At 36.4% G+C, this 25,039-nt stretch overlaps 1 protein-coding gene across 27 annotated transcripts in view; it reads left to right on the top strand.

The window, feature by feature from the left end:
* Glut1 (Glucose transporter 1) overlaps nt 1-25,039 on the top strand; it is a 384,143-nt gene that overhangs the window by 272,488 nt on the left and 86,616 nt on the right. For 7 of the 27 annotated variants that reach the window (XM_069307821.1, XM_069307823.1, XM_069307824.1 and 4 more), the window contains 6 exons: nt 10,585-10,797; nt 13,874-14,077; nt 14,453-14,592; nt 17,945-17,968; nt 22,850-22,879; nt 23,115-23,147. In XM_069307821.1, coding sequence (XP_069163922.1) covers nt 10,585-10,797; nt 13,874-14,077; nt 14,453-14,592; nt 17,945-17,968; nt 22,850-22,879; nt 23,115-23,147 — 644 coding nt within the window. Of the gene's footprint in view, nt 1-10,584; nt 10,798-13,873; nt 14,078-14,452; nt 14,594-17,944; nt 17,969-22,841; nt 22,880-23,114; nt 23,148-25,039 lie in introns of all 27 variants that reach the window. The other 20 variants (XR_011223422.1, XM_069307829.1, XM_069307826.1 and 17 more) reach the window with 7 other exon arrangements.

Genomic DNA, 25,039 nt, shown 5'->3' with positions numbered 1-25,039 from the left:
TACTGGTTTTCAAAATTCCTCATTTTTTTTATTATTTACGTTTTTTGTATGTAAGAAACATGGAGCAGCCTACCTGCCGACCACCGAACGAACCTTTTGCTATAATACAAATGAAAAATAAATATTGAACACATTTGAAGAAAGGAAAATGTCATAATGGTTTATTCAGTGTATGTAAGGTAGGCTTCTCCATTATTGAGACGTAAATGACAAATAAAAAACAAATGGAACACATTTGAAACAAAGAAAGATTGTTATAATGGAGCAGCCTACCTGCCGAACACCGAACGAACTTTTTTGACATTTGTTGTATATCAGATATTTCAATTCTTTTTTCCTACAAAAACGTCAATGCTTTGCAACATCTCAGCAGTCACCCTTTTATATCCCAGCATCATTAGCATCTTTAAACAAGAACAACATAATTTATGTGCATCGTCGGAGGCGTCTAAGAATGTGCAAGCAGCAGCGCGACCCCACCATGTGGTGTTGACGTTACTCAAACCAGCGTTCGTCATACGGGACGATTTGACGCCGATCGGGCCGTTCGTTACCCAAAATATTCGTCTTTTGGGGCAATCGTTATGCGAGGTACCACTGTACAACAAAGAGTACTGGGAGGACGGGACACCACAAGTGTAGCTCTCATCCTGTAATTACATTTAGATAATTACTTAACTATCATATAAAATAGCACCACAAATATGTTAAACACAGTCTCTGCACTTAGCTACAGTACTGGTGAAGCCCGCCGAACATCCCACTGATGTTAGTGGCCTTCTCACACACTGCCCACCACTAGAGTGAACGAGTCACCAGCCTGCACTTTCTTCAACCTCCAGCATTCCAATAATATTCCTTTTTAAATTGTATTCCCAACTTATATTTTTCTTTGACTCATTGAGTTCCAACCTGGTTTCCTACATTTAACACTGATTTTTACAACATGTTTACCAGTCACAGAATGTACTTGGGAAAATCTCTTTGCATTCATGGGTTTTTATTTTCATCATTTTAGAGGAAAGCATTTTCACACTGTAACCATGCACTGTACATGTGCTGAACTAGCTCACTGCTTACATGAGAATTTTAGAGGTTTTCCCTTTCAAACCAACACTGTTTCAACTGTTCACTACCAGTTACCAACACTATTACACACATTCCATCCCCAAAAAAACAAAACCTTACAATGATCACAACCAGGTGACGAATAAGGTCTCAATTGCCAGCCAGCAAGATCCTCACTTCCGAGACCTTGTTGCTCCAAGTACTGTCATTTCTATTTCATGACTGTGTCCATGCCATGGCATGAACACAGTATTTGAAGTTTCTTTGGCTTTTTGTCTAGGGATTATTGTCAATAGCTATTCTATTTGCAATTTGAATTCACTATATTGAGGGACAGGCAGCCAATTTATACATATAGTACATGTTAGGCTTATGCATTTTCTTTCCCATTCAAAGTTATTCTCTCTCAGGAATTTATATTAATAATAATTCTGTATCTGTTGGCTGAACAACCAAGTTAGCAAGAGAGAGAGAGAGAGAAAAAAATAACTTAATAGTATGTGGATGGTGTTAAAATAGAATGTACTAGGGGAGAAGGTAGTGAAGGCAAATGAATATATTTGTTCAAATTCAAATATGATAACCTGTGGGGCTGTTGATACACTTTTTTAGATGATTAATGCCAGATGAGGGTGGGGGGTCCCAAGAATTGAAGCTCAATACATGCAAATACTTAAGCAGATGATGAGTCGTAATAACATGGCTAAAGATATGATGACCAAACCGCACGTCAGGAAATGAAGAAATGATGACGTTTTGGTCTTGTTGGACCATTATCAAGTCGTGTAATATCATCATTGCTTTATTTTCTAGTGTGTGGTTTAGTCATCATGCAAATACTTATACTTGAATACAAGCACATAACTTCAAGTTATTTGATTGGTCTCGAGTAATTACATCAAGCTAATGTTGACCAGACCACACACTAGAAGGCGAAAGGACGACGACGTTTTGGTCCATCCTGGACCATTCTCAAGTTGATTGACTTGAGAATCGACTTGAGAATGGTCCAGGACGGACCAAAACGTCGTCGTCCCTTCACCTTCTAGTGTGTGGTCTGGTCAACATACTTTAGCCACGTTATTGTGACTCATCGCCTGCATATGTACATCAAGCTACTCATTTGGTCATTCACTTTGACTCTTTCCATTAGGTATCAAAAAACCAGGATGTTAGACATTTTTATACAATATGTTAATAAACATGTAGTTCATGAAGTGGCTTGTGGCTAGCCAAGTTAGTTGCGTACTGTATGTGTCTCGATCTGTTGTTTGAGCGCCAGCTATCGAGAACTTGGATGCAAAGTGATTGGTGGAGCATCCTCTGTGAAAAACATGGTGCTGAATAACCTGAACAGTTCCACTATGTGGTTCAATATCTAAATAACAAATACATGCAGTACTGTAATAATCAGTCCATCAAGACCTCAAAACATCACTCATTTCTCATAAAATCAAAATTGCTGAACAGATGTTTCAGAATCGGTAATTTATTGTGTATTGGTTTATAGATCAGTCAACAAATTAAAATACCACAAATTTTGGTACAAGGCATATCGGGAAAATACATCTCCACGTGTAATAGATGCTCATACAGAAGTGTATAACAATGTTATCGTTAAATTCTAGTGTACAAAGTGTTAGAAAATTGGCACAATATTTACTGCACATTTATTCAAACATTGTTTGCGAACAGTGCCAGTGGATGCCCAACAGGCTTATTTTCCCTAAAAAAAATATAAAAAATCAATAAAACAAATCCAGTCTAGGTATCAAGAAAAAAGTTCACATATCCTATAATGGTCACCCAGATGAGTTGGAAGTGAAAACAGAAGTTTGGAGCCAGAAGCTGAAGCTGTTTGTCGTGTCAGAAGAAAATGTGACGTGCGGTAGTTCAAAATCTGCTAGTGCCTCCCCTCAAACACTACACTCACACCTCACACCTATTTCTACGATTTTTTCTGTATAATTAAGGTATGTTATGTTTTGTACATAGTGTATGTGCGTGTGTGCAGTTACCTAAGTGTAATTACCTAAGTAGTTACTGGTTGACAGCTATGTTTGTGGTGTACTGTCTTCCTATATTTTTGTCATATGGCATTTTAATGCATTTGATGGTTTTTGCATCCATCACCCTCTCATTTAATATGTTCCAACTGTCCACAATTCTGTTCGCAAATGAGAATTTATGTACATTTTTGGCACCTTTATTTGTTTGCTTCAATCTTTGGCCTCTTGTTCTCAAGTTGCAGGTATAAAAAATTTATCCTTGTCATCATTGGCATTCCTGTCACAATTTTGTATATGGTATTTATATTGTCTCTCTTCCTTTTGTCTACTAGCTTTGGTATACTTAATGCCTACAACCCCTCATCATAGCTCTTGTGTTTTTGGTCTGGAACCCATTTAATACCATTTCGTTGGACTTTTTGTAATTGATCTGCTTGTTGAAAGATGGACACGACACACCTGCTGCATCTTTTAATTTCTGTCGCACAAATGTAATGAACTGTTTCTATAGTATTTCTCTATGAAGGAATTTAAAAATCAAATCTGAAATTGACAAGCTTAAGGTAGAGCATCTCACTGGAGATTTGATGTGACCTGGCACAGTTTACTATTATCCAAACCACACCCCTACATCTTTTTTTTTCCTTATTCCACATAACATTGTGGCATTTATCAGTGTGTGTAATTACCCAAGTGTAGTTATAGGATGTAATTACATACACCCGCCCTGGAGGCCTCTCCAGACCGACAACCAGAGCGCAACTCCATAGTCTCCCGAGACTGATGGATGCCTACTAGTTACAGGGTGAGAGCTATGCTCACGGTGTCCCGTCTTCCCAGCACTCTTGTCATATGACGCTTTGAAACTACAGTACTGACAGGTGGTTGTATACATGTATATACATTGTAATTGATAGTTAATATGTACAGGATGAGAGCTAATTTTGTGATGCCCCATTTTCCTTATAATGTTTATCATATGATGCTTTGAAACTGCTTATATGGATGTGTGTGTGTGTATGTACAGTATATGTGTATGTATAACTAAACATATTAGGTGATATATACAAGCTTGGTGATAGCTTTTGTGTATACACATCATCTTGTTCAAGATTCATTTACCATTGAATGCTCTAATAATTACTAATATATATATATATATATATATATATATATATATATATATATATATGTCGTACCTAGTAGCCAGAACTCACTTCTCAGCCTACTATTCAAGGCCCGATTTGCCTAATAAGCCAAGTTTTCCTGAATTAATATATTTACTATAATTGTTTTCTTATGAAATGATAAAGCAACCCTTTTCTCTATGTATGAGGTCAATTTTTTTTTATTGGAGTTAAAATTAACGTAGATATATGACCGAACCTAACCAACCCTACCTAACCTAACCTAACCTATATTTATAGGTAAGGTTAGGTTAGGTAGCCAAAAAAAGCTAGGTTAGGTTAGGTTAGGTAGGTTAGGTAGACGAAAAAACATTAATTCATGAAAACTTGGCTTATAAGGCAAATCGGGCCTTGAATAGTAGGCTGAGAAGTGCGTTCTGGCTATTAGGTACGACATATATATATATATATATATATATATATATGTCGTACTTAGTAGCCAGAACTCACTTCTCAGCCTACTATGCAAGGCCCGATTTGCCTAATAAGCCAAGTTTTTATGAATTAATTGTTTTTCGACTACCTAACCTACCTAACCTAACCTAACCTAACTTTTTCGGCTACATAACCCAACCTAACCTATAGAGATAGGTTAGGTTAGGTTAGGTAGGGTTGGTTAGGTTCGGTCATATATCTACGTTAATTTTAACTCCAATGAAAAAAAATTGACCTCATACATAATGAAATGGGTAGCTTTATGATTCCATAAGAAAAAATTTAGAGAAAATATATTGAGGAAAACTTGGCTTATTAGGCAAATCGGGCCATGCATAGTAGGCTGAGAAGTGAGTTCTGGCTACTAGGTACGACATATATATATATATATATGTATGTATGTTGTACCTAGTAGCCAGAATGTCATATTTGGCCTACTATGCAAGGCCCGATTTGCCTAATAAGCCAAGTTTTCCTGAATTTATATATTTTTCCAACTTTTTTCTTATGAAATGATAGCTATACATTTCATTATGTATAAGTTAATTTGTTTAAATTTGAGTTAAAACTAACGAAGATATATGACCGAATCTAACCAACCCTACCTAACCTAACCTATCTTACCTAACCTAAACTAACACAGCTAAGTCAATAAATTATGGTCTTAATTTAAAATAATAATTCAAATAAACTATTTGGAAAAAATTGTTTGAAAATAAAGAAAATCACTCGGCCTATTAGGCAAATCAGGCCTTGCATAGTAGGCCGAGAAGTGCGTTCTGGCTTCTAGGTACAACATATATACTGTATATTCTACTCTATATATATATATATTATTTAAAATTTCATTACACGATTCTGTATTTTATATACAGTATAGTGTGCATATATATATATATATATATATATATATATATATATATATATATATATATATATATATATATATATATATATATATATATATATATAGAGTGTGTGCATATGCCTTAAGAAATGTATAAAATAACAATGGAGAAGAGTTTCTTATTTTACTATTGAATTTTTTTCCACTTTACAGTTTATAGAAATCATATCTTATTGAAATGTAAGGAAATAAACAAAAAAATCATAGCCAAAATTTAAAAAAAGTATATACAGTATGAAAAAGTTATTACATCGGCTTATTGATTGCATTGATGATATTCTACGTCTAGGGAACACATAGCCTGGTATCGAGTTTCTTGGGCCACCTTTTCTATTACTGTACTGTATTTACAGCAATGACAAATTTTTTGGTAAAGTTCTACCCTTGCAGGAACAATAGGTTCTATAAGTTGCCACAGCAAAAGTGTTATGAAACCTTAAATCAAAGTTCAAAGTATGTAGACCAGACCACACACTAGAAGGTGAAGGGACGACGACGTTTCGGTCCGTCCTGGACTATTCTCAAGTCGATTGAATCGACTTGATCATTCTCAATCAACTTGAGAATGGTCCAGGACGGACCGAAACGTCGTCGTCCCTTCACCTTCTTGTGTGTGGTCTAATCAACATACTTTAGCCACGTTATTGTGACTCATCGCCTTCAAAGTATGTAACTTTAGTAATTTGGTTGTGCAGGAAAGTAAAGTTCTTAATTGATAATTACAATACAGTAGCCTACCTATATATTTTTTATCTTGGCTTAGAGGTTAGTCAAATGTATAATTTTCCTCGAAGCTCTACATGCATTGGGAACAAAAGATCATTAATTTCCATATATTTTTTATGCACTATGTACCTCAACATCTTAGAAATGGGTAGCTGCTGCACATATAATTTAATATCAAGATTCTTTTTGCAGGGTTTGGCCACGCAATGTTAAACTCACTTGCCTAAGTATACTGTACAGGGATTGTGCCTTAGCTCAGAGATATATGTGTGTGAGTGGCAGAGGGGTTCGCCTGCTGCTGCTCCTCCTCCTTCAGAATGTAACAAAAACTTAAAAATACTATGCAACGACAGGTATTTTATATATAACGAATTTCGTGTTTGACTTTAAATTTGAAGAATAGTAAACCAATTTAATGCTGAAGTTATTATATGGCTATTTTCTGTCATATAATACTGTCAATTTTGGGTAATATGGAAGTATAGGCATAAATTTGCTGTGATTTTGACACCACCTAATTGGTCCAATTGACTGTACCACCATCTGTGTTAATGTACATTGAATTACTTGTGAATGGCCTACATGCACCCCTTCTTAATACATGGAAGACAATAGTTAATGTACAATGTCATTTTCTGCAGCCTGTTATGTACAGTACAGTATATCCAATTCACATAATTACATTTATTAAATTACTATAAATGTAATAAAGAATATACATTCTTAATGAGTGTGTAACAATAATGTGAATTTCAAAATCTAAATTTCAATACCAGGACAAGAATACATATCTATTGAATAACTGCACCATTGATTGATAGGTTTATACAGTGCCTCTTACTTTTTAGGATGGATTGATTGGAGCTACAATTCTGAAAAAAAGGGCAGCTTATAACAGTTCGTATGTCATTCAAAACATAGTCGTGAAAATCAACATTACCTCAATAAAAGGAAATCTTAGAATAATGATGAGTTTTGGAATTGCAAGAAATAATTCTAGCCAATTTAAATGTTGACTCACTTGAACCGCCTTGTTTTACACACCTACAACACACACTGTTGTTAAAGCATGTGTGAGACTGTATTGTATCTAATGTGTGTTAATTTTTCTTTTTTCTTTTTTTTTTGCATAGCAAATGTTATTAGTAACTTGTGTAGGCCTACTCTTTCATAATTGTTTCAAGAATTATTTGATATTTATCATAATAGATCAAATCACTGTCGGACACATTTAGTTAAAGATCATGATAATGTTTAGTAAACAATAGATGCAACAGAAGTACTTGGATTTTAATTCAATACAAATTGCATTTCAGTATATGATGTGAAATTGCTAAAAATTATATACAACTCCTGATGGTTATTTCTCAAAATTATTGTGGTGTCTGTCAGTTCAGAAAGTTGCATAGCCAGTAGTAGTATACACATTATATTTTTTTTTTTTATAATCGGTTAGTTTTCACGAATATTCAGAGATAGTCTTTTAATTTGCGTTTTTCTGATACAATCACAAGTAAACTTTCCGAGTTAGTTATCTTGCTTCTGTGTTTGATTTTGTTTCCAGAATACAGTATCCTCTGTATTTTAACCCTTGCACTGCTCACCTATTTTCGGCAAAAACGTCTTGGTGCAATTGTCAAGGACATATTTTTGTTATTTTTACAAATGTTCAGGTAAATTTAATGTCAAAATGTTTCCAAAGTCAACTATTTCCATTTCAAAACACAAATAGTAATGAAAACATTAAAAAACATTAAAATATAGCCAAATTAAAAAACAAAAAGCACAAATCTCTGAGCGCCTAAAGGTGCTTTGCGCAGTGCAGTGGTTAAACCCTATACTAAAATTTTCCCCCCAGTCCTTATACTGTAGTTTTGTATAAAATGATGATAATAGTAGCAATAGCAATATTTTTTAATAAAAGGCAGTTGAAAGTGAAAACGAATATTATGCATACAGGGAAAAAATGCATTTTGCCCACTATAGTACAGTATGGACCTAAACATTAAGGTTGCTTAGTATATTTAGTTTTTATGATTGCTTTGATGGGGTACTGGTGTTGCCTGTCGCTGTGATTGCTAGCCACTACTCTCATTATTCAGTGAATAACGTTTGGTAAGAATTGCTTTGTCAGTAAATAACAATTGGGAGGGAGAGGCATCTCTATTAATGGCATTCACGTAAACCTCTCTCTCTGCTAAAGCAGCGTATAATCTAGTTCTCGTAAAGTTATATTCAAATTTGTATACGGCTACTGTATATTGATAGTTCTGTAAAGTTACATGCATATTCTAGCTGTTGGCAAAGTATATTTTTAGAGGGGAAAACTCTTAAGTTACTTTAAAGGTCAATTCTAGTGGGTGGAAAGTAATTTTCAAGCTGTACTGTAGATGCTCAGCATTTCAGTTAGCAGAAAAATAATCTAGCTTTAATTGTATTCTAGTTGTGCAAAATTATTAGTGCTACAAGTTCTATTTTGAAGCCAAGTCTTAGCCAGTGGAACACAACATAGATTTTGTATAGCTGTTGTAAAGCTGTCATAATAGTTTTAAAGCTATGTTTTAATCATTGTAAAGCTCTAGCTAACAACAAATGCCCTTGCAGGGGGGGTAGAAATAGCCTAAGCTACTCTATCCCTTTGAGATGTATTTCTTGCTTATCTCAATAAACATACTTGAACTTGAATGCCCTAGCAAAATTGTTCTCATTGTAAAAGTTCATTAAAAAATTTCAGAACCCTAGCAAGTGAATAAGAAAGCAGTATTTGTAATTTCTTCGTGTGTGTAGATTACCGTATGTGGTTGATCATTATGGGCTTTCAATACTTTTTTTTTTTCCATGCACATCTGGCTATAAGACTTTAAAATAGGTGGGCAGTTTGAGAGTTAAAGAACAGGTGTACAAGTAGCAAGACTAACCAACTTTATTATTCTGCTGGATGATGCTATGATGAGCGCCAATATTATAATTATCCACAAATTTTAGTTCAACAGCCGATGGTAAAGTTCTGAATTTTATTTTTGTTTTTATAGTAAATGCCGATACAAACAATTACTGTACGTTAATATCAATTCTCTTTCATAAAGATTGGGATGAGTTTTTCCGAACTTCTTACTTTATAATATTTTCTAATTAACAAGAAACATAGCTCGGCAAAACAGCCGTCGGTATATTTATCATTACTTCATATGATACCTCATGTGAACAGTTTACCATTCTCTCACTGAAGACTCCGCTATAAGATTAAGCGCTTCAATATTATTATTACAATGATGGATTGGCTCATTTTGATTTGTTGTACTTTTTAACTGTATGCTTATTATAGCTCAGAAACTGCTAGCTTGATGGGTGAAGCCATGCTACACTGCTTGCTATCTGAGAGTGCTTTAAATGAACTCTATTTCAAGTGTGTTATCCTCAGTTTGCCAGGCTCTTTTATCATTTCAACAGCATATCATGCAGGCTGAACATGTGCCGCAGATCAATCAAAGTCATATATATATATATTTCAAGCAACAGTAAAGATGATAGACTTTGAATTTTTTAAATCTGCTAGTGTTTACAGTGCCATTTTTCTCTGTTACCAACACTGGGGCATGAACCTTCCCAATGTTTGACATTGAATTGAGTGTTTGATAGCAAATTCCCTTAATGTATGTGACTGTATATTGCATTCAACTTTTGTTTTTGGTTTTTATTAACCTCTGGAATGTTCATTTTATTTATTTTTTTTTAAATTTCATCATATAGGCCTAAATGCTTCTTATTTGAGGAGTGTATTGTGCATCTTTTGATGATTTACCCTAATTTGATAAGGCAGTCATAGTTTGATATATATATATAAATATATATATTGATAATGCTGGGAACAACAGACAAATATTTGAATATATTCAAATAACTTTAATTTAATACTGTATAAAAGTGATAAAGAATACCACCCCTAAAATTCAAGTACAGTACCCCCGCTTGTCCCTTTCATAATAACTAAGCCACTACCACTAATATTAAAGATGTAGAAACTTTTTTGGACTATATGAATCTATTTAAAGTCACTATTATTATCTTTCATGAATATGAAGACCAATATTTCTGGAGCATCTGATCTGTGCCTCAACTCTTTACATAATAGTCTTCTCTTGAGTCTTATCCTGTTGTGTCCTAATTATACTTTTCCCAATTCATTAATATAAATTTTTTGTAATATCTTGGTTCAGTTTAATTACAAATAGCCAAATTGGTAATGCCCCAGGTGCTGTACTACTCTACATCACTGTTCACTGCTGCGGGTCTGGAGGAGTGGCAGTCAAAATATGCAACCCTAGGTGTGGGGTCAGTTATGGTCATCATGACCTTGGTATCGATTCCACTCATGGACCGTGCTGGCCGACGAACACTTCACCTCTATGGTCTTGGAGGAATGTTTATCTTCTCAATCTTCATCACCATTAGTCTCCTTATCAAGGTATGTCAAGGACACTGTGCTTTGGAGTGTTGTATAGTTAGACCCCACTTTTAATTTACTTGGTTTTATTTTAACCTGTATAGTTAATAATGACTATTGTTTAGTACAGTTGTCATGATTAGAAATTTGGGCACATTTCCTTATATCTGATGTCTCTGTTCACCTAGCAGGAAACAGGTACTTGAAAGCTAGGCAAATATTGAGTTGCATCCTCTGAGCAGTCAGTTGTTGGCCCAAGGACAAATTTCCTGTTCTCGACATGAAAAACACTGGGATTATTGGGTTATTGTATCCAAGCATAGAGCATGTGGAATGACCTTCCCAACCATGTTAAAGACTGTACCTCTCTCAACCAGTTTAAGTTAAATGTGAAGCTATACCTAATAAATTCCCTGTAACCTACCTTACCCTTCTATTGTCAACCAATGTCTGTTTTTTTCTTTAAAGAGCGCTGTTTGTCGACATAATTGTATTTGTGCTGCTTTTTCATCTATGTTTTCATTTCTTGTTTTCATTCTACTCATTATGCTCAATTAGTATTAAGCTTGTCATTTAAGTTTATCATGCCCGAAACGCTTTGCGTAATAGTGGCTTTAGGCATTGTATGTACTAGCTCTACCTATAAGTCAAACAATCCTTGTAAATATTTATTGTATGTATGTACCTTACCTAAATAAAATTGTATTGTATTGTATTGTATTGTATAGACGTCATGTTCAGAAAGACATAGCGGGTTTGGAGAAAGTGCAACAACAGGCAGCCAAAATCATTTCAGAACCAAGTTAACTCTCATACCAGAAACGATTGATGGCCACAGAACTAACACTGCAAACCGGACATGACAGGGCAGATCTCATCGAAACTTTTAAAATACTGAACATTTGAGGAATGGTTTATCCAGACAATTTCTTCAAAAGGTCATCAAAACAAACAAAGAGCAATGGTTTGAAGCTTAATAAGTCACAATGTAGGACTGAGAACTGAAGATGATTTTTCACCCACTGGGTTCGGTTATAAACCCATGGAACCACTTACCCACTGAAGCTGTAAATGCCAAAACTCTGCTGAACTTTAAAATCCAATCTTTAAAATCTGGAAAAAATCATCAGGACGAATGGGGAGACCTTTGAGAAGCCGCTGGCTTCCTGTCTTCTTCGAGGCCACTGGAGTGTTAGTGGCTCTCAGGTAAATTCACGTATAACCACACAACTTTATAAGGGAACCAAACCTTCAGAGTAATCAAGAGTAACTTTATCTTCAAGGAAGAGAAAGTAATCATTCAATTGTACAAGTCTCTGGTGCATCCCCACATTTATTGCATCCCCAATATGCAATAAATGTGAGGGTGGGATGCAATAATCCCACATGGATTATTGCATCCAGTCATGGAGACCTCATCTTCAGAAAGATATACCTGCTCTGGAGAAGGTGCAACACTGGGCAACAAAAATCATACCAGAGCTTAGTCATCTCTCGTATCAGGAACGATTGAGAGCCACTGGGCTAACAACACTGCAGACTAGGCATGACAGGGCGGATCTCATAGAAACCTTCAAAATACTAAACAAATTGGACGATGTAGATCCCGACACTTCAAAAGGTCAGTTGTAATACGAACAAGGAGCAACGGGTTCAAGCTCAACTAGCCCCAATGTAGGACAGAAAACAAATGTTTATGATGTTTAAACAGATGACCCATATGATTGTAAACCTGTGGAACGGTCTTCCTGCTGAAGTCATAAATGCCATAACCGCTAGGTTTTAAAATACAGATTGAAAAGATCATCAGGGCAAATGGGGGACCTTTGACAAGCCACCAAATTCCTGTCCTCATCGAGGCAACTAGTATTAGGGGCTCTCAGGTAAATTTATGTAAACTTTCATCTAGACAAGTCTTCTTTAGCAGGAGGGATATGGTCACCTTACCTGTTATTAGTACTGTACTGTATACAGTATAGGGAAGTTTAAGCATTTGCCGCACCATAGTGTGTCTGGGTAATGTGCAACATTAGGTAATGTGCAACATAACCGATTAGGTTACCTGTTAGTTTATGGACTTGCCCGAAATGCTATGGGTGCTAGTTACTTTACAAGAATATAAAATCAACTTCATTTCTATGTTCTGTTAACCCCCAATGTACCTTCTTGTATATAAATAAATAAATGAAATAAATAAATAGGTAAATGGGTGCTTTACTAAAAAGGGCGCCTGACAGCTGGGTGGACAGCACTTCGGATTCATAGTCCTGAGGTTCCGGGTTCGATCCCTGGTGGAGGCGAAGACAAGTGGGCAAAATGTTTCTTTCACCCTGATGCCCCTGTCACCTAGCAGTAAATAGATGCCTGGGTGTTAGACAGCTGCTACGGGCTGCTTCCTGGGGGTGGAGGCATGGTCGAGGACCGGGCTGTGGGGACACTAAGCCCCGAAATCATCTCAAGATAACCTCAAGAAATGCCTTTTCTCCTGGGGGAAAGTATTGTATATAAGTGTACATATAGGAGTTAAGGAAGGACTGAGAGACAGTACACTACTCAGCTGTGATATATATGGAAAGTAGTAGTGTGCTCAAGAGTTCAAGCAGTGGACAATGGTCTTTTTTCTTTTTTGGATATATAAAAGCTGCTGGTGTATTTGAAGTGAGTTTTGGATCTGCAGGGCATTGTCAATATCTTGTGGGATATCAAGTATTCATTGTTTTACTCTTAGGTGTTCCTTTACCAGCACTACAATTCTTTCGCCTTTTTTGTTCTTATTATCTCGTCTCTCGATTGAATAGCTCCCTCAGGAATACCACCTCATTTAGAATTTTCTCCTAGTTTTGTTGACCAGATCACACACTAGAAGATAAAGGGACGACGATGTTTCGGTCCGTCCTGGACCATTCTCAAGTCGATTCGGTCCAGGACGGACCGAAATGTCGTCGTCCCTTCACCTTCTAGTGTGTGGTCTGGTCAACATACTTTAGCAACGTTATTCTGACTCATTGCCTTCTCCTAGTTTTATTGCTAATGCAATACTCTCCATTATTTTCATCTGTATTTCCATAGTTGTAATTTATTATTTTTTTGTTTACAGGAAATGATGTCATGGATGACCTTCATCTCTGTGATAAGCACTCTTTGCTTCGTCATCTTCTTCTCTGTTGGTCCCGGCAGTATTCCTTGGATGATTACGGCTGAGCTCTTCTCCCAGGGCCCTCGGCCAGCTGCCATGTCCATTGCTGTTTTAGTGAACTGGCTCTCTAACTTTATTGTTGGCATTGGTTTTCCTAAAATGCAGGTAAGGGAGTACATAATAAGACTTGAAAAGTAAACTTATGTCAATTTAAGCTAAATGTGATAAAATCTAAGGTTAATTTTAGTAAACATTTAATGTAAATCATTTGAAAGTTTTGTAATATGTATAGGAAAAGTGGTGAGATGGATTATTTGTGATATACTGTATAGTTTTATTTTATATTATTGGTATGATTATTATATAGTAATTTATTGGGAGCTCATTTATTTTATTTACATTAATTTTAATAGGAATTCCATTCTCACATACTGGAGATCTTTAATTCAAATTATAGTCAATCACTACATAATCTGAATCAAACCGAATGCAATGTGTGAAATCGGTTAATAATACAGCATATGGTGTATTATTTTTCAGGAAGCATTTGAGAACTACACATTTTTGCCATTTAGTGTATTATTAGCGTGCTTCTGGGTCTTCACCTACTACAAAGTTCCAGAGACAAAGAACAAGACCTTCGAGGAAATATCGGCAATCTTCCAAAGAGGCGTTGATAGGTAAGCTGTGTTTTGTTGGAGTAGACTGATCAGTATGCTTGAGGAAATTAACAGTGCATAAATTGTTGGTTGCTGGAAACATTTGCAGATGGAGTGTTTTTTTTATGTTGCATAAAAGGATGAGGAATTATCTATGGTTGTCTATTAACATGAGCGGTATTAATTTAACCCTTGGACAGTGGCTAATGTCATATCTGCCTATGCATAAAAAATATAAAAAAAATAGTAAATTTTAGATTTGTTAATTTGTATGCAAAATGTATCAATCAGGACTTCCCCGCCCTATCGCGGCCAATATTAAGGAAAATGACGATGTTTTGGCTTGATAAGGGTCCTGGAAAGACCCAAACATTATCATCATCTTTTTGTGTATGGGGGCTAGATCATTAATTTTCCGCTACATTACTGGGACTTATTCTCTGCGTTACATAATTTGTTCATATTCTGTAACATGATGTCTGTCAATGCAGTTTCTTCATGATAAACCCTTTAATAGGTCAGCTAATTCCGAGTCCTACAGCACGGTGCACATGACACAAAATAGTTCATCAAACTAGTGTGAAAAAACACATTGTGATTCGAGCACATGAGATAAATCAGATTTAGCAGGAGCTATTTAAGGGTTAATGGTGTGTATCTGCTTCAGCCCCTTTGTTAGCACCTCACATCTATATTTGTATACATTATTCCAAGGAAGCTATTTCCTGATTCTTTTCCGTTTATCTTCCTATTGTTCACTCAATTATTTTTCATATTTCATGGGTCTCTCCCTTACATACCACTTCATCAGTTCCCTGAGCAATGTTAAGTATTTTTGTCTGTGTATAACACACATCCAAATGCACAGATATATACACACTAAGCAATTTAAAAGCTTCAAATGTGGATTAACACAGTGATTGTGACCGATACCTGTTCAGGCCGGGAGCCGAACCTTGGGAGCCGGTCGGCCGAGCGGACAGCACGCGGGACTTGTGATCCTGTGGTCCTGGGTTCGATCCCAGGCGCCGGCGAGAAACAATGGGCAGAGTTTCTTTCACCCTATGCCCCTGTTACCTAGCAGTAAATAGGTACCTGGGTGTTAGTCAGTTGTCACGGGCTGTTTCCTGGGTGTGGAGGCCTGGTCGAGGACCGGGCCGCGGGACACTAAAGCCCCGAAATCATCTCAAGATAGGCCAAAAATCAAAAGTTTGGGGAAATTTTCTGACATCTTGTTATATTGGAAATACTCTTCAAGGATGTTTGTTACTAGTATTAAGAAAATGGTACAAGATGCAGGTAAACTAAGATTTTTGCACCAGCTGAAACAATATCAATAGCCATGCATGTCTCTGATAATAGTTTCCTTGCATTACCAAAAATATTTTATATAGCTGTATATAATGCTTATTGTTTACTCATTATATAGACTTAGACTTCTATTTCCACTCTGTCCTTATAGTTTATATTTTTCAGTTTATTCTATTTGCCAAATGCATTTAGAAATTAATTTGTAAAGGTTTAATCTAGTAGGGTGAGGTTGGATGTCTGTGGCCCTAGAGAATCTCTATAGAGTTACAGTAATTCATTATGGTTAATACTAGGTAAATACATTATATAAGGTATTGGTTGCTTGGTGAGAGATTCTGAATGTATGCAAGGGGCTAGTTGTTTGGAGAGAGAGAGATTCTGAATGTGAGCCGTGCTGTCTGCTCGGGGAGCCGGTCGGCCGAGCGGACAGCACGCTGGACTTGTGATCCTGTGGACCGGGGTTCAATCCCAGGCGCCGGCGAGAAACAATGGGCAGAGTGTCTTTCACCCTATGCCCCTGTTACCTAGCAGTAAATAGGTACCTGGGTGTTAGTCAGCTGTCACGGGCTGCTTCCTGGGGGTGAAGGCCTGGTCGAGGACCGGGCCGCGGGGACACTAAAGCCCCGAAATCATCTAAAGATAACCTCAAGAAGGTGGGCTAGTTGTTTGGAGGGGTCAGATAAATTCAAGTAAAGTTCAGTACAAGTAATACAAATACTAGTCATATTGGAGCAGGAACACTGGGAACTGCAGGAACATATTTCAGAGGCTTCTCCAGATATCTGAGTATTTACATATTTTGTAATATTACAGGTTTTTAGAATTCAAGATTTTTTAAGCTTGCTTTATATTCATTGACTAAAACAAAATTATGATTTACTTTTACTTCATAATTTAACTGTTAACAAATATAAAATTTAATAAACTGTTAAAAATAATTAATGCACAGTTGTACATATAATATCTTTATTAACTTATTACCTGCAATATTTACAATTATTTTACAGTATTTGAGTTGTTTGTTTCAATTAACTTAGTTATTTTTATATTTTTGATGAAAGGATGATATGAATCTGATTACCATACTCACTACACAGGCTAGGGTATTGCTCTCAAATAATTGTCTGTTAGCAAAATAGCTTGAATATACGTCACTGGAAGAATGTTTATAAAATTGTGTGCGTTAAGACGATTAGTTAGCGGCATGGTGTAAATAATTAGATTTTTGACGTAAAAGTGTATAATGTGGTGTAGGTAATAAAAACTTAAATTAGCTACTATTTAAAATATACAATCCTAAATGCCAAAATATCTTGTTGAAGGCTACTTTAATTATGCAGATACAGTATTTAGAAATACAGTAACAGGTACCTGGTAGTTTATATAAACATGCTCAATATAGCTTCGTTACCATTATTCCAAGTTAAGACTAATGTTATTCTGAAGTTTTCGTTATCAGTGTAGATACTGTTCAGTACTGTACCATACTGTACAATACTGTACCATACTGTACACTACTGTACCATACTGTTCAGTACTGTACCATACTGTTCAGTACTGTACCATACTGTTCAGTACTGTACCATACTGTACTTTACAATAAAAGCCCAAACAGGTGTATGCATGCTGTCAGTTAATTCCCTTGGCTGCAACTAGACTTTATTCTACTTCAAATATTTGTAATCTAATCTTTATGACCCCACCTGACTGCATCTGACCTCATTATTTGTAATAATTATTATAAGTTAATTTGCAGGAGTAATTAGTAGCCTGTATAGCTAATTTTACATGAATGCAAATTGTTTGAGTGTTTAATTTACCGTTTCTCCAAATTTTCTGTTCACTTAGCATTAGTAATACCGGCCACAAATATTGCCAAATTGCTTGCAAATTATCATTGCATTTGGCTAATGTATTTGATGGTTTAACGAAATATTGTCTCGGTAATCGGCACTAATTGTGACCACCGTGTATTAATGGCCATGATTGACCGGTTGTCAATTAATGGCCGAGGTTGTCACTAATGTCTCCCCCCCTCTCTGCTCCTGCGTGTTTGCTGTAGACACACCGAGTATAATGGCATTTTGTAAGTGAGTGCGTGTTGTCTCCACCTTCATTTTATAAGCACAAACAGCTCCACTGCGCAACCACCTCACCCTAATTTAAGAGAGCTTATCACAGATCACGACAACCAAACTTGTCTTGGCCAAAGCCATCACTCTAAGCTGCCACTCTCTAAAGCACCACATCCATACCTGCTTTACGTAAAGCACTGCACTTGAAGCTGCCTTGACCAAAACCACCTCACTCCACGATACTTTATACCACTCTAACTCATCCTAAGGCATATTACCTCAGACCACTTCTTCTCGCGTCACCTGTCTAATCGTTCCTCAGCCCACGTTACCTTAACATAGGTCATCATGCCACTTACAACAACATCCTAAAAAGATCATATCATCATATCCTGTCATGTATCACCTCAGTTATAAGATTCACCCAAAAGTCATATGCAAACCTCATGCCAGGCTGCCCTCCACCTCATGCCAGGCTGCCCTCCACCTCATGCCAGGCTGCCCTCCACCTCATGCCAGGCTGCCCTCCACCTCATGCCAGGCTGCCCTCCACCTCATGCCAGGCCGCCCTCCATTTAATTAGAACAAAATATGCAGTGGCTAGATTAAAGCGTTTAAATGTCTCATGGGTAATGTACTTTTAAGAAGACCACTAATTTGTGCAACATTTTGGTTAAATCGTAAAACTAATACATCTCGCCTAATAAAGTTAAGGATTGTTAACATATCATTAATATATTGGGTATTTAAAGGTTTATGTAGTAAAACACAAGTTTAATTCTTAACGGATCTATAACTACAATTAATTAAATGTAGATCCTAGCACAGCCACTTAGTTGTTATCAGAGCCAGGGCCTATAGTCCATGCTGGACTCTTACATTTGACAGGTCTTGTCAGGGCCTTGTGGCAGCATTCTACCTAACAGGTGCATCAGGAGCTCTACTAAATCTAACATTTAGCCTGGTGTCCATCCAGTTGGATTCAACTAGCTCTGCCAAGCTGTTAATTTTATTTTTTATATTTTTTGAGACTTAGTCTCTGTGCAAGGGATAGTGTACCATATTTAGTATTTGCGTCACGTGTGGCGAAGTTAGTCATTAGTATGTCTGGATTCATCTACCACTTTGGAATTTTCAAAGCTTTCTTCTCTGGTGCTGTTTGTCAAAGGCTTTCAGTTTTCAGAGTTCTGTACTCTGTATGGAAGGCAGGTGGCAGACTTTCTCATGTTGTCTTCTGGCTTCCTCCTGTCATCAGTATGGTGGTGTTTGACTCACTCTCCAGGGTTGCTTCTGTGCCTCGTGTTTATTATGTCCGTTACCGTTTCTGAAGTTAGGTTGGATGTTCCTTCATCTCCATCCTTCTCATGCTCCACTGAAACCCTTCTGGTTCTTGAATGTGGTCCTCAACTTTTTGTTGGTCACTGTTCACTATGTGCAGCGAACTTCATGCTCTTATACAACATCACAGGCATCTGCAGTCTGGTCGGAGTGATAGATTTGATCGACTTCAGTCTTGTTCTTCAATCTCGGCTAAGATTAAGCTACCTAACTTTTGTTGGGGTTTTATTATGGTATGGGCCATGTGTTGTCATAGGATATTATCATGTGTTTGTCCTAGGCAGCATTTCACATTATAATTTGTACATCCAGCAATTTCCTCTTCTGATGCCCTTTTTCCTTAACCCTAGAAGAGTACTGTACTATGGTTCCTTGTGCAGAACAAAGGCAGACCCTTCTCAGCTGCACATCTAGTTCAGTTTACACAAGCTACTGCACATCCAACTTTTAAAGTTTCTTTGCCCTTTTTTTTAATTTATGAATTTTGCACTCTTTATCCATAGATTCTTTATAATTTTGGATGAATAACAAAAGAATTAGACATTTAATAGCAAGTCAACATTCATCTTATTTTCACGGTACCATGATTTATATGGTTTAATTTTTAAATTACGCCGTAATTGATATACTCTACGTAGAATAACCACATTGAAAGGAACAGAGTTGTGGTTATTCTGCATTTTTTGAGATCAGTGTACTGTACTTTGATTCTTTTCATCTTAGTCTGTATTTGGATGGCCCATGCATTGCGATTCTTTTGTTACAAGAGTTATTCTTTTATTAATTAGAATCCTCTTAGATTCACTTTGGTGTGGTTATTTGTATTGATTATCATCTTGGCAAAATATTCTTACCTTGCATAAGTATTTTTATGTACACATCTGACAATAGTAACCTTACTGTATACTGTACAGTATGTCGTGTAAATTTCTCGGCTCTTTCTCGTAATGTGACAAGTGTCGCCTTCATTGTGTATGACTGCAATACTAAATGATACAAATCTACACCAGCCCACCTAATTAACAAACATAAGAACATAAGAATCGAGGAAACAGCAGAAGGCCCATTGCTTTTGTGTGCCATACATGGCAGCTCCTATTTATTTTCATCCAAACTCATTCATATAATGTCCACCCAAACTCGTTCATATACGTGTCTAACTTACGCTGAAACAATCAAGGGATCCTACATCTACTATATTACCCGTTGATTGGTTCCACAAATGCACATCGTGTTACCAAACCAGTATATACCCAGGTCTGCCCTAACTCTGAACTTAACACTTAATTTATCTAGAACAGCATAAATTTCCTAAGCTTGTAGTCAGGGTATTTCATGGAAAGTTCAGTATTTTCAAAGATTGTATACTGTATTTTGTTAAAAGTATATACAATATTTCCAAAAGTTTATATATTTCTTAACCCTTAAATTGCGCATGGCATATATATATACGCCATAGGATGTCAGGCACGATTCAAATGGCCCGCGGCTACATGGGGGTTCACATCAGCTTCCTCAGGGCTCTTTTAAACAGATGCCATGTTTTAAAAAAATCGTGGGCAATATTCTCCGGTGTGAGAGCCATAGTACTGTAGGAGCAACCAAGGCTGGTGCACACAGCATGAGCTAACAGCATTGCTGTTCAGCTTGTGATCACAGCATCGCCTAAAAATGTCAAAATAAATATGTAACTGCTATTATTTAGCGATGACAGTATTACAGATGACCCCAGACTCTGATAAAAATGACCAGGATTATGATAATAGCAGGATTGTGATAATTAACGCTATGTGGGAGGAGTGATGCTGAGGGACGGAGGGAGATAGCATCGTTTACTGACTGTGTGGCCACCTGTTATTGTCTGCATTCACCATACCACCTCAGTGGTTCTCTATGGTGAACACAAATGTAGATACTTATATATAATGTGTGTATTAGTGTAATAACAGCAAAAGGATTATGTTGGGAGGAGCCATTTGGGTGATGGAGGTGGCGTCATCTGCATGACTTGTCTAGCTGTGTAGAGTGTGGCCACTATGCTCTTTGGGCACCTTACAAGCTTAGGTGTACAGTTACGTTGCATACAACATGTAGATACTTATAATGTGTGTATATAGTGTAATAACACCACAAACAGTATTGTTGGGGGAGAAATTTTAGTGCGCCTGACCTTGAATGAGTGAGGTAGCCAGCTGACTGTGTATGTAGCGATGTCTCTTAATGCCTGAACTAACTATATCAGCTTAGTTGTACAGTTGTGGTGAACAAAGCATGTAGATACTTGTATATAATGTGTGTATATAGTGTAATAACAACAAAACTATTTGTTTATTGTTTTATGAACATAATAATTGAATCACTAATATGAACACCATACTTTTGAGTATAGCGATGATTCACACATTTTATTATATAAATCTATCACACTACACACTATTGAATAATATTACTACAAAAAAACTAAGAAAAAATCAATGGGAGACATTGAAATAATTAGGTAATAATATCTTTGTGGCAACTCCCACCTGACAGCGTATGTTACGCTGACCGCCTCTGATGACTACTGTCAATGCCCACATTTGGCCAGACTTCCTCGGCCTATTGCGCCCAAAATATGTCGCCTACAATTTTTTCCCCGTGCTCAGGGAACACAAAATAAAAATTTTAGAAAATGAAAAAAAAATTTAGAATTTTTTTTTCTTGCGCACATCGGTATAAATCTCCTCAGGACCCCGTAGCACTTTAAGGGTTAAATGCAGTGAATTTCAGTACTTGCATTCACAGCATACAAATGCAATGTATTGAGCGAGAGGATTAGTTGCATTATCTGAATAATTTTGTATTACTGTTTTAATCATTTACATGCTGAAAATTTCAATTGAAAATTTTTGGGAAATTAATAAAATCATAATGTTCTCACGTCTTTACTTTAGTATATAAAGCTCATTATTCATCTCTTCATACCTACTACATCCTGGCTAAGTTTATCTTGCATTCCTTCCTAAAATATCTTTGCTTAACTCTTTGTAATGACTATCGAGTGTTTGCATTCTTAAAGCATTTAGTGTTGTCGTTTGAAGTTGGTTTATTACTTGCCTTCCTAGGTATGATTTCTTCTCTCCCTCTTCCATTTTCTAACCAAAATAAGATTATGCTTTGAGTGAATGTCTTCTCTTGAGGAATTTAACGTTGACGTTGAAATCGTGCATTGGTAGATGACGTCGTCTGTAACAAAATGTATGTACAAACTTGATACAATGATTGAATGGGTGCTGTGTTTGTTAACTGTGTTATTGCTTACTTTGTATGGCTTTGTGTGATTTGCAGAATGCCCATTTTATAAACAAAGTGCATATTATACAAGAATTTTAGTGCATTCTAATAAGGCTTATAAATGATGTAGTTAGTAGACATATAATGCTTTTGTAGTGCAGTATTATTTAATTGTAACATATATGAGACTTTGTGCAGATGGAGTGTGTGTGTGTAAACCATCAAAGTATTATATTGAGCTCTCAGTTTTCACAATAATTTCCTTCCTTCATGCCGCACAGAGAATACCTGGATGACCCCAGACTGTACGGGTAAGTGCCACTAATTTCCATGCGCGCTAGTCCCGGAGCGCTACACGATGTCACCCGCCATTCAGGCATTTAAGTTTTCTGTTTCCTTTTCTGCCTAGGAACATGTTCGGCAACTAACTATTTTTGTATTGTAAATTTGATGAGATTATTCATAAACAAAGTAAAGAGGAGTAGGAGTCCACTTGTATGTCACTCAGAAGTACATTTGGCTCATGATCCTTTACTTTATTTGCAGTAACTTCCATGCTGTCACGAGCAGCAATCACCTGTGAGTACTGTTGTCGGGTTATCCCCACCCACTTGTCACTGTCCTGTCGTGGCGCGCTCCCTTACTAGCCGCCATCTCCTTCACTGGGGTTCCCCATTTTGCTCAGTCCACTGCTAATGCACTTCAGTGATAGCCACACCACATTATGATTGAAAGTTCAAGCTTTACAACATTAGACTTTAAGCTTGTGTTAGGTTTTTTAAAAGGATTCTACAGTATAGCTAAATTCTTAAACTGGAAAAAAAAATTGTGTACGATATTTTAAATTCAAATTTGTAGTAGTGGTTTCTCCAGGTATAATACCATTTACTGTACAGAATACCAATTTTAATATTGAATGTGAAAGTTAAAAGTATGACTTTGGTGCTGGATATTAGGAAACTATTCATGTATTTTTTTTTATTAGGCTAATGCAAAGAAAAAAGTGTCCACATAAAGGACATAAACTTGAGAAAAATCATTTGACAAGAAAAACCTCCACGAACACATTTTGAAAGACTGAAGATCAAAGGTGTTCATTCATGTACATGCATTATTTTAGTGGCCTGTCTTATAAGTTTAGATTGGTAAATAGGTAAAATATAATGTTGTTGAGAAGCAATATTTTATATAAATTTGTATATATGAAGTTATAGACAAAATTTATACTTTGCAATTTATATATAAAATATTTATTTTTATATTATAAATTAATATATATATATATATATATATATATATATATATATATATATATATATATATATATATATATATATATATATATATATATATATTACTGTAATTATTTATTCATTTTCCCTCTTAAAATTCTGAAAATAAAATAGAAAAGGTGCAAAGACATGCTACTAAATGGTTTCAAGGCATATTAAAACAAGAGCTATAAGGAAACATTTGAAGTACTGTATTACAAATCGAAATGTGAGTAGATGGAAGGAAAATAGGCGATATGATCAACCCATAAATTGCATGAGGATTGTACAGTGTTAGGGAGGCACTATTATAACCCACGTCTAGAATAAGGGAGCCACAAACTCCAGCAAGGAAAGCAAAGGGACCAAAAAAAAGAGGTTAGAAATTGTTCTAACAATTTCAATTTTAATAGTTTCAAAAGTCAGATTAAAGGGAACGCATGATACAATAAGCTTAGCTCTCGTCCTGTAATTTGGGTAATTGCACATGAACACATGGACAAGTATATTTATGTAGTAAAATACTTGCCAATAGCTGTACTGTACAGTACATTACTTTTCAGCGTATACATTCTTGAGTTTACTCTAGTTCTGACCTATAATACAAAACTAGACATACTAGTTACTTAAGTTCTAGTGGTAGCCTTAATTAGTCCCTCTATCTATAAAGCCAACAAACTTTGTAAAATCTCTTTATGTATGTACCTTTACCTAAATAAAAATTATTATTATTATTATTATTATTATTATTAGTCTGGGGCTTCAGTCAATGGAGTCCTGCCTACCAAAGACCAGAGCTGGAACTTGGCCTTCCTCAGAGGCACAGGGAACAATGGCTTAAGGAGACCCCCCCCTTATATTTGGGGGTATTCCTCGTCTGCAATCGACCGAGGTTAGGCACCCAGAAACGTAGGCATCTCAAAACAAACCCCACAAGGTAGAAATTGTAAAAACCCCAAGATTGAACAGAGAAATAGAACTCCCCAAAAGAAAAAGAAAACCAGCAAACAAGCCATTGTCATTCACCGCCACCGCACAGCCTCCCCTCCCCAGGAGAGGGAGGGGGATAGCCCCGGACCCACGCGCAGGCCCCTCATATCAGTTCAGGGCTGAAGTGCTCCTGAGGGGGGGGGGGGGGGGCATCGATTCTGGCCTCTGTTTTCTTGCTGGATTTCGTGCCCTTGTGGTGTTTTCCTGCTG

Source organism: Procambarus clarkii, chromosome 61 (assembly GCF_040958095.1).
Source record: "Procambarus clarkii isolate CNS0578487 chromosome 61, FALCON_Pclarkii_2.0, whole genome shotgun sequence".
In the NCBI taxonomy this organism is placed as follows: Eukaryota; Metazoa; Arthropoda; class Malacostraca; order Decapoda; family Cambaridae; genus Procambarus; species Procambarus clarkii.
This window is presented reverse-complemented; position numbering and strand designations above follow the sequence as displayed.